Source organism: Nymphalis io, chromosome 28 (genome assembly GCF_905147045.1).
Source record: "Nymphalis io chromosome 28, ilAglIoxx1.1, whole genome shotgun sequence".
In the NCBI taxonomy this organism is placed as follows: domain Eukaryota; kingdom Metazoa; phylum Arthropoda; class Insecta; order Lepidoptera; family Nymphalidae; genus Nymphalis; species Nymphalis io.
In genome coordinates, this window is record NC_065915.1 from 2,550,614 (window position 1) to 2,568,348 (window position 17,735).

Below are 17,735 nucleotides of genomic sequence, written 5' to 3' on the forward strand. Positions count from 1 at the left end.
ATTTTTAAATTTATGCATCTTGCCTGAAATCAATCATTACTAACTGGAGATTTTTTATCATCTACATATATAATCTTCTATTGAGTAATCCCTGACTTATTAGCGATTTCAATCGTCATTTTATTAAAACAATTAAGTGTTTCTTATTAAAATGAAATTAATTACATTGAATCGAAAAAAAAACGCGCAAGGTACTCAGTAGTTTTTCTTTAATTTCCTAAAAAAAATTCATAATACACTAACTATATTACAGTCGATATAATTATATTTAAATATATGTTTTATGTTGGAATTATTAAGCAATAGGCGGATAGGAGGTACCTAGTTACCGCTCGCTATTTCGCCCGCGCGAGAGAGTGTTGTGAGGTACGCTACGTCCTTTTCCGTAAACCTGACAGTGAGATCACGGTGAATTGCGTAGTTATGACGTGAAGTCTAAGAAACAAACACTCGCTTTCACATTTATAATAATAGTATGGATTTAACGTAAACATAATTGGAATTTAGTTGTTTTTTTTTAGATTTGTAAAATAAATAATTTTATTTAAATTGTATTCGTCCAGTAAATTAGATCACAAACAATTTAATAATCATTAACATATTTAAAATTTGAGAATAACTTTAAAATTAAGGTTAATTTTAAAAGTGATTTTATTATAGAGTTTTATTCATATAAGTATTTAATCCACATTAAAATAAATATCCAATTTTTTACAATTTTTTTTTTTATAGAATAGGATGGCAGACGAGCATATGGGCCACCTGATGGTAAGTGGTCACCAACGCCCATAGACATTGGCATTGTAAGAAATGTTAACCATCGCTTACATCACCAATGCGCCACCAACCTTGGGAACTGAGGTGTTATGTCCCTTGTGCCTGTAATTACACTGGCTCACTTACCCTTCAAACCGGAACACAACAATACCAAGTACTGCTGCTGAATATCTGATGAGTGGGTGGTACCTATCCAAACGAGCTTGCACAAAGCTCTAATACCAGTAAATATGGTAGCAACTCTTCTACTCTACACATGTGTGAGACATGTATGTACATACCATTATTATGATCAATTTACAGAATCTATTAATTAAGAATTCATAAGAAATCGAACGAAAATAGTCCTTAATAAGATAAATAAAACAAAAGGATGTGAGGTTCATTATTGTTATAAAAACACGGATATTATTAAATATTTTTTTATTAGTAGGACGGTATCAATCCATCAATCACCACAGGTTTCCAACGGGGTATATTGGTGCAGAATAAGGGTGGATGGTGTTAATGGGAAAACTTCTGAATGCTGGTTGGTAGGAGATTGGTGCTACAAGAGGTTGGTAGTTGAAACCAGGAGCAAAAGCTACTGGTGCTGGGAAAATGGAGGATTTTAATTGCGACTGTAAGGCAGCGGTTTCAGCTTTAAGCGCTTCCAAAGCGTCTGATTTTAATTCAGCACCGGCTGCTTCTGGTTTGTTTTCAGCTTCGATGGGTTTTTCAGCTTCGGCTTCAGCTGGTTTTTCGATTTCTGCTGATTTAACAGCTTCCTTCTCTTCTGCTTTGACTTCGGATACGGCTGCGCTTTTGGCAGCTGCTTCGGATTTCTCGTCATTGGAAGCTGATTCAATAGTAACTCCGGGGACGATAGCTGCGGCGGGTAATCCACTTACAGCGGGAGCAACACCAGTCAGAGCATAGCTCTTGGCGATAGCGGCAGCATTTTCAGCAACGGAAGCATCAATTTTAGCTTCGGCGATTTGAACATCGCTCACAGCCTGCCATTTCTTTTCCTCAGCGGCCCAGAAGGCTTCTTCGGATTTTTCCTTAACCAAATCATTAGCTTCGATAACTCCTTCGTTTTGATTTTCAACAGCATGCTCGGCTAATTCCCTGGCTTGGTCGGCAAAGAAGCGAGCCTGGTCTTCAGCTTTTACCTAAGGAATAGAATATTCGTGTTAAATTTCGTTGTTTTAATCATAAAATATAATGTTTTTTCAGTAGTTATATTAGATAAATTATATATTTCTTTTATCTTTTTTTTGTTTGATGATATACTGTAGCAGTTAACATTACCTGAGCATCGATAGCGGCAGCCTGGATGTCACCTGGTGGCACGGTAGGAGCTACCGCGATGGTTGGCACAGCTACTGCGGCTAGTGGTACTGCCGCGAAGTACGATGGTGCTGCGGATACGCAAGCAATAAGGGCGAACAAAACCTGTAATAAGGACAGAACAATTAGGATTTAATCATACCGCAACACTACCAGCGTTCTCGATTACTATCGGGTGCCAATATTTAACGACTCGTTATTATACTCGTACATAAGAGTCCGTTAAAATCTGTCGTACACAACATATATAAGACTTTAATGCGACTTGACTTTAATGAAACAAATAATGCGTTTTTTTAAAAGCATGCTTTTGATTTACGCCTCGTAAATAATTCCACCATCCGTAAGCAATCCGGATTGTTTCTTACCTAACACCTTAATCGCGTATCACTTATCCCCTCCCCTTACCCTTTGTATTCCGTTTTATTTCAAGAAACTGTTCCATGTTTGTTATATAACATTAAAAGAGGTAAATAATAGAAGGACATATTAACATAAATATTTACAATGTTAATTTTTCCTTTTCTTAAGGTTAAGGAAATAAATGTACAAATTAGTGCTCTAGTTAGAAACCGGTTCGATTAGCTTCGCGAGCTATTAGAAGTGAAGTAGTTGCTGCCGCAACTTTGTCTGCATTGATAGCAGTCCAAGATTAACAAACTATACATTTTTTATGACGATGTCCTCCTGATCCGCTGATCTAACAATTCAAGTTGGTTCGAATATGGTCGATCACTCTCTATTCTCTCACTCTCATAATCTGATGACCTCAAAGAATTCATGGAAGTGTAAACACTACCAACTAACAGACCCTGAGTTACTTTTGGAAAAAATCCCCAACGAAACTTTTTTAATAGCCCGACACGGGGTTCGAACCTCGTGATCTGCATCCACAAGCCACTAAACAAATGAAGCAATACAAATACATACATAAAGACAAGTAATATGTACATATATCGGAATGTGCTTATTATTCAAGTATTGATAAGAGCAAGTAAGCATAATACAAGTTCTGAAGCGTAGGCAGTGAACTGGCAACTGGTTAAGTGATTAACAATTATAATGTATGGTATGCGGCAATGAAGGTCGTATACGAATCGAGTTATCATAATAATGATTTGTTCTTTGGTTAAGTTTTCTTTAGCTCTTTTTATAAAGGAACGTAACCTTTATGAATCAAGTATTTAATGATAATCATTTTTTTATATAATAGGTAGTGGACGGGCATCGGCCACCTGATGATAAGTGCTCACCAATGCCCATAGACATTGGCATTGGAAGAAATGTTAACCATCGCTTACATCGCCAATGCGCCACCAACCTTTGGATCTAAGATGTTATGCCCCTTGTGCCTGTAATTACACTAGCTCACTCGCGTTTCAAACCGGAACCCAACAATACCAAGTACTGCTGTTTTGCGGTAGAATACCTGATGAGTGGGTGGTACCTACCCAGACAAATTAACCTATTTTCTCCACGTCAATACAATGTCTCTACACAATGAATGTTGGCGACATTTGCTGTAAACAGACGTTGTTAGTTGACAAAAATATTGTATACAATTTTGTGTCAATGACTTCCTGAAGAATAGCAAACACATCAAGTGCTACTTTTGAAATAAAAAAGCGTTTAAAAGGAGATAGGAGTTCATACGAAAAATAGAATCTAGGTTAGAATATTATTGATGAAAACGTCTCTGTTATTTGTACAACTTTTTAATATATACTATAATATTTTATAAGTGTTAGTTAATTATAATTTTATTAGATATAAGTTAAACAATTAAAATTATGTTAGACTGCAAAAAATATTATCATGAGCAGTTTTCAAAAATGTATTTGTCAATTTTATATTTTGGTTAAATTATATTTTATTTGTTAATGTTTACATTATAGTTACAGTAACAGTAACAGCCTGTTAATGTCCCACTGCTGGGCTAAGGCCTCCTCTCCCTTTTGAGGAGAAAGTTTGGAATTTTATCCACCACTCTGCTCCAATGCGGGCTGGTAGAATACACATGTGGCAGAATTTCAATGAAATTAGACACATGCAAGTTTCCTCACGATGTTTTCCTTCACCGTCAAGCACGAGATGAATTATGAGTGCTTGTCCGGTTTTGAACCCACGATCATCGGTTATGACTTACTAACCACTATTACTATCTATATACATACTATATATATATATATATATATATTATGATGCATATAAATTGTTCGAAATAGATAAATAATTATAAATTAAAATGTGTAAATTTAAAATATTTGTTTGTTTTTTTTTTTCATTTATTTTCTTGCGATTACTTATTCAAGTAATAAAATTAACCGAATTGTAGCAATTTAGACTCGAAAGACTATATTTTAATTTTAAAATTTGTAAGTCTGTATGTATGTAATGTATAGTAAAAACTCAGACGTACTGCTTACTTGACTGGACTTGACTGATATTTACAATAACAAAGGCGACAATGAAAAATGATATAATAAAAAACGTTTCTTGACGCAAATTTAATATGAAATCTCGTTGGTTATTTCTATATAAGAAAAAATTTAAATAGTAACGTCATCAAAAATGACTTAGACAAGCATTAACGGCTTTCGGTCTTAGCTTATAAACGTTGATTGTTAAGCAATGCTGTTCTTGTATTCGTTTGTATTCTTTGTATTCGTTTGTATTCGTTTGTATTCTTGTTCTTGTATTGTTTTGTATTTGTTTGTAATCTTATTCTTTCGAATGTCAAATCAACAATGACAGAAAGAGAGAAACAACAAAGCACATGAATATTAGCAATTAAATTGTTAAATATAGTTACTATACTAGTTTTATAATTAGGGAAATTAAAATTGATGAAGTTATTTTGAAATAACAATATAAATGATAGAAATAAACCGAGAAATGCTCGCACGGATTCGTTGGAGATAAAAATAATCGCAATTTAAATTTAAAAAAATACATTTTTTTTATTTTGTCAATACTTCAAGTTATCCTAATTGCGTAAATGTCTATAATTATACCTACTGACTCGATCACAAGATCAGGACTATGAAGCTTAGACAAGGAAAAATAAAACTTGGAAACTTGTCTTCAATGTAAGAAACACAGAAGTTGACTACTTTTAGGAGAACCGAACTATATAAATTATCATGAATCGCCGGAACGGGGTGGAGGGTAACCACCTGTAGGGCTATTCTGTAAGAACAAACTCGAAACTCGCCGCAAAAAACGATCATGAAATGTCAGTAAGTGATACGCGACATTGATCATTATAATCATAACATTACAAGAACACACGCATCAAAATAGTATATCACCATACGTCGGTTGTCTACATTTCACGAGTGAGTTATGAAGTGATGACATGCAAATATATAAAAGACGGTAATGAAGAATAAAATATTAAAACACACACACACCAATAAAAAATAAGAATATCCTTCGTAGCAGGACGTCGTATATAATAGATATCAAAACCAACACTGAATTAAAAATATTACGCGTTTTAATTACCTGTATATGTATTATACAAATTTTTTATCTATATAAAATGTGTTTATATCGAAATAATAAATGATATTTTTAGTAAATACATGTTCACTTAAAACACTCGTTAGTTATTTACATAGGTTTGAATATTAAATTGTATTTTGTACGAAATGTAAAAATAGGAGTTAGTTTAAGAGTACGAATTAATATGTCATTACACTTGAGAATAATAACGTAATAAAAAATGTTTAAGAAATATCCTTAAACGATTTTTATATAAATATTTTACATAAATACAATCTAATAGAATCATTTTATAGAGACAAATTAGAAACTTGATGAAAATTCGCATGAAAACACAAAACGAATAATATTTTAAATAATTAAGCAGTTATAAAATTGAGAAATTATTTTATCGTAACATATTTGATTTATTTATTTATATTGGCTTTTCAGTATTCACTAATAAAAATAAATATATAAAGAAATCAATAAGCTAGTAACCCAAAATCGATTTCCAAGATCACACGATATAAAAAAACTCATTTCCACAGATAACGTAAAATCACTTAAAACAAAGAAATTAAAATAATAAAAGAACTAACCAGAACTCTCATCTTGATGTCTTGTAAGCTACTGATTGCTCTCATCACAGCACGAAGCGTTTTTATATACCGTTTTCTATACTATAGAATATAGAACATGCTGAATACTGGATTTTACAATAAAAAAAAAGTAAAACGTCACCGCCCGAGGGCGGGATGGATGCAGGAAGCGCGCGCTTTTTGTCAGCTGATGGCAGCCATATTTGATTGAGGTTCATGTGGCGCCAAGACAGATATATGATCTTATACACTGATTTGTGTGTGATAACATATTTATTTATATATTAATAATTTTTTTTTTAATAATTTTCATTTTAAAATAATTTAAACACACAGATAAATATGCTATGAAAAATTCCTTTGCTTTGTTCAAGATTTATTTAAAAAAAAATAACTTGTCATTTTAATCAATGAAGATGTGAATCAATGTTTAAATAAAGAATTTTAAATCCAGTTCCGTTTTATAAATACTCAACGTAAAAATAATCTCGTTTCGAAAATTATCCAATTGTTTTTTTTTTCTTGTTCTGTAACGTTCGTTACTGGACAAGAAAATTTAAAAAATTTTACAATGACACACTTAATTGTTTATTAATATAGCTTGTTTATATATTAACATATTTAATACATAATCTATGTAACCATATTATAACATTACTGTTAGAGAAATTTGTGTTTTTAAAGATGAATATTATCTTTGATAAATGTACCTAATTACTGAAATTAAATAAAAACACATCATCCGAAATGGTTGCAGAGTTATCTTGAATAGAGTATGACCTATTTATTCAAGACGAAGATAGTTTGAATCAAGAAAATGATTACTGTGTTTTTCATTTGCTTAATGTGTGTTTAATAATAATAATTTATTGAGAAAAAAACAAATACATACACACATAAAAATAGAGTTTTTATATTACTAAGTAAAAAAAAGAAATAATAAAATTAAAAAAAAAAAAAAACAAAAATAGAATAAAATCATAATAAACAATTGCTTGCTATTGCAATAAACGTGTTTATGATATAAACACAATTATAATATAATTTTTTGTTTATTTTTCATCTCATTTCACGTATGTACATTAGCCCGCAGTGGAACAGCGTATAAACTCTAACACTTCTTCGTTGAAGAGCTTATTCGTTTTATAGAAATTAACATAACAATAACGCATAAAAATACTCAATCCTCTGACAGTTACTTTGAGAAATGTTAAATTTTGATTAATATGTGTAATGAATTGTAGAAAACGTTGAATAAATATTAAATAAATATTAAAAGTCCAGTTAAACGGAATTTGGTATGAAGATAAATCACTGGATGAAAAAAAAACCTTAGTTTATGTTATCTAATCACAATTGCCATTTATTGGTGGTAGGGCTTTGTGCAAGCCCGTCTGGGTAGGTACCACCCACTCATCAGATATTCTATCGCAAAACAGCAGTACTTGATATTGTTGTGTTCAGACATAAAATCTTAGTTCCCAAGGGTGGGTGGCGCATTGCCTATGTAAGCGATGGTTGACATTTCTTACAATTGGAATGTCTAAGTGCGTTGGTGACCACTTCGCATCAGGTGGCCCATATGCTCGTCCGCCTTCCTATTCTATAAAATATATAAAACGCTCCACAAATATATTGATATAATTTAATAAAATGTACCCTTACGAACAAACGGACTAGGCTATCAGTTTAAATATTACACGAGCCTCACGTTTAAATGTCAAAGTATAAGCTTTTTTGTCAGTTATAAATTTCGAGAATGTCAACCAGATTCCCCGCATACTTTCCACATTCTCGCTTCTTAACTTCTTATTTTTATTTGATTAAGGAAATTACATTGCGATAATAATTAATAATTTGTCTAATGCAAAATAACTCTTAAATGTTTTTACATTTATGATTTGAAATACAAGTACTTATGTTTAAAGTTCAAGGTTTCAGTTTAAATGCCAATGGACCTCGTTGGTAGGTACGGTGTACTCTCCTTATTATTTAGTTATTACTACTTTTTGGAATCATTATATATATAAATATATATATATATATATTTAATCTAAGTATATAATAAATGAGGAGATCTATTTTTGTAATGCTCATCTAGAAAACTATTCAACCAATATATATAAAACGTATACCAGAAGATGCAGTGCGTTTCGGAGAATGTTTTAGTGTATAATATTATTATTTAAGTAATTTGCAGTTCAAATTTACACCATTGACGTGTCAATTATATATTCATGTATTAAAAACACTTTATATATATATACTAAGAATTGCTTGAAACGAAATTGTTAACGTATTTTTTTTTCAATTAGGTTTTTTTATATTTGTATTCAACTCATACTGGTTATTCAGCCAAGCATGTGTGGCAGAATTATTTCATATCTCGCCCGAAAAAAACGATTTGCGAGAGTGTGGTACACGCAAAAGGATTTATTGCGATGTTTAAATGTATATGTCTGTTCTCATTGAAAGTTTAGTATCTGGAGATGGGCACGGACTTAAGACGTGTTTAGTGTGTCCTCTCTTTTCATACACGACGGTCAAATTATTAAAAATCACAGTTGAATTATGTTCTCGATACAGATTGAGGTAAATCCTATTGTTTAATTATTTTTATCATATGATCGACATATTGTTTTAATATATTGTAATAATCTCGACTGTTCGGTAGTGATTGTAGATGGTTTGCGGTACCGATTGTAGGTTTGATTTCCGTAATGACAAATAACCTCGATTTGATGTCATAGTATTTTCAAATAGTTAGTTTAATTTTGTTTTAGGTAGAATTTTGTTTTCGATATTTTATCATTAGTCGAATTAATAAATATTTTTACTTAAGCAATTACTTAAGTTAGTTTGTGTTATGTATGTGATGGTAAAAATTCAAGTTTTACAATTTTGCATCTTAGTTCCCAAGGTTGGTGGCGTATTGGTGATGTAAGCGATGGTTAATATTTCTTACAATGCCAATGTCTATGGGCGTTGGTGACCACTTACCACCAGGTGGCCCATATGGTCGTCCGCCTTCCTATTCTATAAAAAAAAAATATTATTTAGTCGTTAGAGTAAACGAGCATGAGAAACTTTAGGATAATTATATTTTAATGTACAATGAATTTCAAATTCGAATTCTTTGTATTTGATATAGTACGTAGTCAATTTAACCAACCAATGAAATCGTTCTTTAGATACTACACGACCGCGAATTTGGCGTCCCATCCCATATAGGCGATTGAGAGTGTACCTGTGTTTGCGCACACACTTGTGCACTATAATATGTCGTGACCTGTCTCCTACTCTCCCTTGAGATTGACCGCTGTAACCAAAATCTGTAATTTATCTATAATTTGGATAAACGCTAATTACGCGTTTTAAATAGTAATAGACAGTATCCAAACGTTAATATATAAATAATTTTTTACTTTTAACGTAACTTTCATACGTCAGAAGTCAGAATAATTCAAGTATCATATACATTAACTAAGTAACTAACTGCCTATCCCGGGTAGGCCGTGCGAAGTCGGGAATTAATAAAACGTTTATACTTGACACTAACAAAGTGAAGTGTTATTTTTTTTAACAAACCAAATAAAGTTTCATCAAAATCAGATAAATAGTTAACGAACGAATACAAACATTGCAACATATTATCTTATATATTAAGATGAAGATAAACATATGACACATCTCGGAAGTGAATCAGATTCACTTTTGAACGAACTTGACCTTGTTACGGTCGTTCACCGCACCTCGGATGGGTCGTGACGTAGCTACTAGCAACCATCCGTTGTAAGGAAATCGTTGAAAGTTCTGCAAACATTTACGGCTTTGCATTTAAATGTTATATTTATTGGGAGCCTTACGTCCAGTGGACGGCGATAACCTGAAATAAGTTATTTGAGGGATGATTAGTTAAACGACGCTGTGACTTTGTAAAATCAATGATAACAATAGGACAGTGAAGATTGCTTTGTGCCCGTCAAATAGTGTTACTTAGAAGAGTGAGCCAGTAAAACCACAGGCACAAAGGACGTAGCATATTAGTTCCTGAAATTGATGGCTCATTGGTGATGTAAAAAATGTTTAATATTTGTTAAGGCGCCAATGTCTATGGCAGTTGTGACCACTTATTATACGGCCCAACTGCCCGTCCATCTGTATTATAATTCAACACTACGAAGTCTGATATATATTTCCTTGGGCATGAGTTTTTATAATAATATTCCCTTGAACGAGAAAATTGTTTCTTAATCAGTGATAGTGCTTCGTGTAGGTCCGTCCGAGTTGCTATCACATTTAGACATTTCGTTACAATATATATTTATATATAACAAGCCGAGATGGCCCAGTGATAAGAACGCGTGAATCTTAACCGATGATCGTGGGTTCAAACCCGAGCAAGCACCACTGAATTTTCATGTGCTTAATTTGTGATTGTAATTCATCTTGTGCTTGACGGTGAAGGAAAATATCGTGAGAAAACCTGCATGTGTCTAATTTCATTGAATTTCTGCCACATGTGTATTCCACCAACCCGCATGTGAGCAGCGAGGTGGAATAACCTCCATAAACCTTCTCCTCGAAAAGAGAGAGGAGACCTTATCCCAGCGTTTATATATTTATGTAAGACAAACTTACTACATAATCAATTTCCACTTTGTAAATTGCAAGTCGCGTGTAAAATTATACGCCAACTAAATGCCTGATTTTATATTATAGCAAAATTAATAATCTACGTAATGCAATTAATAAAAAAACTTTTAATGTTTTTATATTTTGTTGAAATTTTTTAATAAATAGTTATCTTTTTACGATTGATTGAAATCTGATACACGTCAAATCTACATTAGAAAAGCGCGGTGGAATGTTATTTTAATTTTCTTTTTTTAAAGTGTTAGTTAATAAAAAAAAAGTTTATTTAATGGTTGCCAGTACATACAAATATATAGATTACTAGTCATTTATGTCATGCAATATAATATTAAATTATGACAATATCATTAATAACAAAAATAATAAATTCAAAATTTATACGTTCCGTGGAGACTTTTCCAGGTCTACCCATTCGACCATCAGACGTTAATAGATCGCTTGTGTGAGTGAACGCTCGGTGTAAGTGATTGTTGTAAACATAGGAAGATACCGATGCGTTAGCAGTTTTTTTTTTATATATTTGCCGGGAGGGCAAATGACTCTACTCCACCTGATGGTAAGTGGTAGTAGAGTCCAAACGCGACGACGGCCAGTACAGACGGGAAAAACGTTCTGCACTAGCCGCCTTCGCCTTGCCGGCCCGCAAGATGCCTCTTCACGCCTCGTTTGAAGGAACCCGAGTTGTAAGAGGGGAACACGTGAGCTGGTAAGGAATTCCATTTTTTGGAAGTGCGACAAAGAAAGGAGTTGCCAAATTTCTTTGTTCGTGATGGAATTGATGTCACAGGTATACTAATTTTTAGCAGCGTCCAACAATACTTTGAGTTATTAATTCGGTCGATTATTAATTGATATATATATTTTTTTATTTTATACTTGTCGGTGATTTCATTTAAATTTCAATAAAAAATCCATTAAATTTTTTTAAGCAAAAATTATTCACACCGACGATTGTAGTAGCTATAGAAAAGTAGGATTCTCTAAATAGTTTTTTTGCGTAATGTGCTCAGAAGTTCCTACCATATATTTAATATGCATACTACAAACGGTATGCATTACGAAATATTAAAAGAAAAAGTAACTTGTAACGACGTAAAAATGTTGTCCCGATTTCGTTCGAATAATGCAAACCCTACTTCAGACGAGCATCGAAGTCGCAATATACACATAATACACAAATAATAACACGCAACCACATGATTGATCGTCCGTTAGAACGTAATTACCGTAAACATATACCGACTGAGTACATAATACTGTGTATGGACCATTTCATTAGATATTCTACATAATGTGTTTTTTTTTTATAGTATAGGTAGGCGGACGGGCAAATGGGCCACCTGATGGTAAGTGATCACTAACGCTATCATTGGCAATGTAAGTTGTAATAAGCAATACAAAGTATTGCTGTTATGCGGTATAATATCTGATGAGGGGGTTACCTACTCAGACGAGCTTTCACAGAGCCCTACCACCAGCAATGTTAACGCAGAATTTTATATAATACATTAGGGTGATGTTAGTTATTCCCTAGAGCAAATTGTGTGTTTGAAACCATACAAGTATCAATTAATTTGTTTTTATAATTCATCTCGTGGAAAATAGCGTGAGGTAACGTGCGTGTGTCGAATTAAATTCAATTCAATGTTAAAAGCAATCGATTTAATTTTATTACCTTATTTATAAGGTTATTTTTATATATTGCCGGAAATGATAAGCTTTTATATATAGGAAATATATAAAAACCCAAATCAAAGTACGTATACAGATTGAAAAATCATTTACATATGTTAAATAGAATGAATGTTTTGCCTTTGTCTTGTAAGCGTCGCTAAGTCATTTATCTGAGTAAGCGTAAGATTTTTAGCTGAAAACAAACAGGAATTATCCTTTGCATGTTTGTTATTTAATATTAACGTTTTATGTAGACCGTTATTTTCTGTGCGAGCTTGGACTGGTGACTAGTATATATTGAAGTTTTTTTTCTAATTTTATGATAACTGTTCCGCAACTTTGATCTTTAATAGAATTTTGTTTGAATTATTTTTATCTGGATGAGAAAAAAATCGAGTGTTTTTTAAATGTAGAACGGCAGAGGTAAATATTACCTGATGATCAATAAGCTGGTTCCCCTCTCTTTACAGCGGAAACAATGTAATATAATTACAATAATATATTTATATATCCCGCAGGCGAAACTTTATAATTACGATTATATAACGAATGTTATAATTATTTATACCGGTATAAATTTAACGTTACGTAAGAGTGTTTTAAAACAATTTATCATCGTAGTTCGTGTTTTAAATTCATAATTATAAATACGTTTAATGCAGAATTCAAAGAGTTCTTCAGATTTTATTTTTAATTGTTTAATTTATAGAATTATATTATTAAGCAAAGACAATCATTCAGTACCTTTATTTCTTTTGTCTAGAAGCTATTCCGATGGAGCTTTGTATCACAAAAGCTTCGTGTTATCATAAATATTGTACCGAGTAACAGGACAATATTAATTATCGTTCATGATTAACGTTTAGAGCAATACTAAAGATAGAATTTATTTCGACCATTGGGAAATTAATAGTGTATTATAAATATATATATATATATATATATTTAAACCTCATTTAATATGTAAGTCAAATCAAATCAAATAATTGTAAATTCAAGCTATTGAATCGGCATTTTACAGTATTGAATTAAATGTTAAGCTAACCGACCTGGAATGTAGATTCTACCGAGAAGAACCGGCAAGAAACTCTCAGTGATTCTATTTTCACCTTTAGTCATTAGTAAACATCTTTCTAGTATTCGATTACTCGTAAATAGTAGACTCACCTTAGAACCGTCCTGTCTCGATACTGTGTTGTCTTTGGAACGGATATCAGGGTGTGTCGTAATAATAAATACTCGATGACGTTTTCATTAAACTGATTCAGTTGATTTATATCCAATCATAGATTTAGTTGTCAAAAACACGTGGCAATCGACAAACCTATTATCGACTATAAAAGAACATTTTTTTTTTTTAAATATCGCATAAAGAAAAAAAAGTTTCGTAACCATAATGCTATACGATATAAAATTATATTTTTGCATCGGGTCCTTAAGTTTAAAGTAATGTGAAATATTGTTATGTCCATTTTATTACCTGGTTGAATGATTTTTGTATAATTTGTACTTCAAGACCGAATTAACCTCAATAGCCTTTTGCTTCCATAAGTATTAAGACTTTAGATTTATATATATATTCTAAATAATAGTTCTATTTTTAGTTTAGTTTTCTAAATAATAGGAAATGAAACAGGTCTAAAAATTATAATACATTTTAACAACAAACAACATTTTAAAACAATGAAAGACATTAATCTGCGTAACATAAACATGATTAAATTTATATTTTGTATCTTTATTAGGACATTAAACTGAATATTGAACATTAATTTATAATTACATTAAAGACCTATAGAAGTACACATTGTTATGTTAAAGATTTAATGAAAGTGAGCTTTTATAAGATTGTTTCCGAGTAAAGCTCTACCTGACCTTGGTATAGTTATTTATTTACTACATGACTTGTGACATCCGATATCACCAATAAAAAACCTATCGTTTAATGGCAAAAACAACTTCCTTAGTACCAGATTAAAAATAATTTTGTAATGGAAGGTTTTTTAACATCGATCGATTAAATACCACGATCTATATATATTTTTTAATTGTACACGTCAAGGTCTTTCATGCTTCCGCTTTTGTTGTAAGCGTAATTTATTAATTATGTTATTGGACTTAAATTGTTTATTTGGAAATGTCAAGTTGACATTACGAATTAAGTACTCGTATTAAACATTGTGACATTTTAACGACCTGAGAAATAGAATGTCGTGTGAATTTCTTGCATATATTATTATATTTCGTGTTGTAATTCGTTTACATTATTTATTTTATCTTTTTAATTTAGTTTTTAGATTAAAAGAAAACATAGTTACATATAAGTTAATTCGTTTATTCACACATCCTCGCCTTCTGTATGCTCTGTACAATTTTTTTTTTTTTACATTTAAATTACATTCCAAACATGAGTATTAAGATTTTTTGGCTAGATATCTATCACAGTTTACCATCCGTGCGCAAGTCCGTGTCCGTAGGCACCGTGCGCAAGTCCGTGTCCGTAGGCACCGTGCGCGGCGTATGCGACGGGAGCGTGCACGATCGGGGCGGGATGGGTCTGGGAGAGAGAGGAAGTGGCGACGGAATGGCTGCCTCCGACGGCGGCGATACCGTGTCCAGCCAGAAGGGGAGCTGCGACGCCGTGAGCGGCGATACCGTGACCGGCGATGCCGTGACCGGCGTATGCGGCGATACCGTGACCGGCATAAGCGGCAGCACCGTATCCGGCGTGACCGACGAGGGCGGGAGCGGCGGCGTAAGCGGCGACGTGACCGTGACCGGCGAGCTGACGGGCTACGTTGGGAGCGACTCCGGCTGCGGCACCGTCAACCTGAGCCTGGGCGGTTTGAGCGGCATCGACCGCTTGCCATGCGTGGTCTTCGGCGGCGTTGATGGCTTGACCCTGGAGCTCGGAAGCCTGGTCGTGGTATTCACGAGCGGCGTCACCAGCGGCACGGGCGTGGTCGATGGCGTCTACGTGAGCGTCGATGGCGGCACCTTGGATGTCACCTGGGGGGATGGTGGGTACGGCGGGAGCGTGGGCGACTGCGAGAGGTGCGGCGTGAGCCAAACCATAGGCAGCGCCATGGGCTACAGCCAGAGGGGCACCATGACCGAGGAGGCCACTATGACCGAGAAGGCCGTGGGCGTAGGGTGAGCCATGGGCCAGCAGGGCTCCGGAGGGAGCGGCTGCGGCGCAGGCGAGGACGGCGGCGGCAACAATCTGTAAAATAAATCCACATTATCGACAATCCGATTCGGCACAGCACTAATAAAGCACGGCACTGGTCACGTTACACAATGCTTCTAATGACCGGTTCAACTAACCAGAACTCTCATCGTGCACTTCTGTTGTAGACTGCTCGAAGGCTACTGATTGCTCTCATTTCGTTGCCGCCCGTTTTTATACTCGCCGGCCGCGTGGTGTGAAACGGAACGCGCTTGAAAAAAGTAAGTGGCCGCTCTCAAGGGCGGGAAGGGTGCAGGAAGCGCGGTAATTTTGACAGATACGTGTTCGAATTTTGAATCGGGCCTCGGGCCGTTGCAGCCAGTGCGAGTGACTTTTTAATGACGCATCAGTTTAATTGTATACCACTAATTCGAAAATTACGTAATATATCCCGATAGGTATTTGTAAAGCCGAATCGATTTACCGTTATGTTGAATAAATGCGTAATAGAACATCATTATGTATGTGTTTGGTTCATGAAAGTATAATTGTTTGTTCTTAAGAATATATTTACATGATATTATGTACACACGATGCCGTCTCGATCTGGTTTCATGGGAAGTGACAAAACGTCTAATAATCACGTCCTTTGACCCAAATTTATGTTTCAAAGTTTAATAACGATGAAACAGAAATCTTATATGCGTCGTATTTTAATACGTCGTAATAGAAAACTAAGTTTTTCGCTTGTATAAAATTGTCTTTAATATATGCAGATATAAATAGTACATAGGCTTGAGTTTTTCTTATTAATTGAACTTTAATCACTCATATAATATCATATATTTTGTTAACATTATAATTCCTTTGTCTAATAGTATTTGTTCTCCAATATAAGTGAAATTTATTTTTGAATCTTTTTTGTTAAATTGGTCGATAGAAAATATTTAAAAATATAAATCGATCTGTTTATTTTATTTTCTAAATGAATATATATTTAATCTGATTAAAAAGTCACATAAGGTTTTATATAATAGGTATATAATAAAGAGCAAGAATTGGCTATTGTCAAATTAATATATATATATATATATATATATATATATATATATATATATATATATATATATTAGTTTTATCATACACTGTAATAATATTTGCTGTCATAAATTTCATTCATCAACTTCGCGGAATAGAGGATTGGAACGAAATCATGACTCAAATCAGATTGTGAATAGTTGAGGAACGTTTTCAATCCTTTGTCATTCAAATGTTCAGTTTTAACATTATTCAGATGTTAAAAGTTTCAGTTAGTTAGTTTTAGAATATTTGTTTCAAGTTTAATGATTTTTTTTTGCATCATTTCATTATCTAGGTCATGAATTTTGCATTCTAATTGTATACATAGATATAATTTTCGACAGGGCGTTGATACTAAATATATTATCAACATTTTAACTCCCCGGAAACCTAGTTGCAACAATTACTAAACACAGAACTGGACCAGCCTATAGGATACCTATTTACAAGTATCAAATATCTGCGTAATAAGTTTATACCTAAGAATCTGATAGTTCGATGGAAGAGACATCGGACTCTATCCTAGTCTCCGTTTTTCAAAATACGCGCTGTAACTTTAGTTGAATACTTGACTTAATTGCGGCATTTCAACGTAATCGTATATTATGATAGAAATGAAATTAAAAGAAAATGAACTCAAAATATATGCTTCTCGATTCGTCCTTGTCAAAATGTGACAGCTGTAACGTTTATGCTGCCATTTTGCAAATTTATCATAAATCTTTAATAACTTTTATTCACAGGTATTATTATTGATTGATAGTTTTATTTTAATTAACTTTATATTTAAGACTGCTTAAAATGTTTCTTATCCTCATTTTACAATCTTAACGTTGGTTCCTTTTTTTAATTTTTGATCGGTATGCTTGTGATTGAAATCGAGTTTTTTTTAAGTAATTCAACCTAGAGCTGATCCAGGATTAAACTCACGACCTATATACACCCTTACAGTCACTAGA

General features: G+C 33.3%; 3 protein-coding genes across 4 annotated transcripts in view; 1 reads left to right on the plus strand and 2 right to left on the minus strand.

Annotated features, from left to right (window-relative positions):
• The window catches only part of LOC126779050 (WD repeat-containing protein 7), a 129,406-nt gene that overhangs the window by 82,379 nt on the left and 29,292 nt on the right, over positions 1–17,735 (plus strand). The window lies entirely within an intron of this gene.
• Positions 1,186–6,393, minus strand: LOC126779120 (pupal cuticle protein PCP52-like). The gene is made up of 3 exons (XM_050502968.1): positions 6,198–6,393; positions 2,071–2,214; positions 1,186–1,931 (listed from the first exon to the last, which is right to left on the minus strand). The coding sequence occupies exons 1-3, from the start codon at positions 6,240–6,242 to the stop codon at positions 1,230–1,232; spliced, it is 891 nt and encodes a 296-aa protein (XP_050358925.1). The 5' UTR covers positions 6,243–6,393; the 3' UTR covers positions 1,186–1,229.
• LOC126779126 (cuticle protein 63-like) lies at positions 14,847–15,967 on the minus strand. The gene is made up of 2 exons (XM_050502977.1): positions 15,855–15,967; positions 14,847–15,750 (listed from the first exon to the last, which is right to left on the minus strand). Exons 1-2 carry the CDS (start codon positions 15,864–15,866, stop codon positions 14,974–14,976), a joined length of 789 nt encoding a protein of 262 aa, XP_050358934.1. The 5' UTR covers positions 15,867–15,967; the 3' UTR covers positions 14,847–14,973.

Coding starts and splice junctions, on each gene's coding strand:
- LOC126779120 (XM_050502968.1), bottom strand. CDS start 6,242: ATGAGAGCAATCAGTAGCTTACAAGACATCAAGATGAGAGTTCTG. Junction 2,215..6,197: donor ACATCAAGATGAGAGTTCTG/GTTAGTTCTTTT, acceptor TCCTTATTACAG/GTTTTGTTCGCCCTTATTGC. Junction 1,932..2,070: donor CTGCCGCTATCGATGCTCAG/GTAATGTTAACT, acceptor TCTATTCCTTAG/GTAAAAGCTGAAGACCAGGC.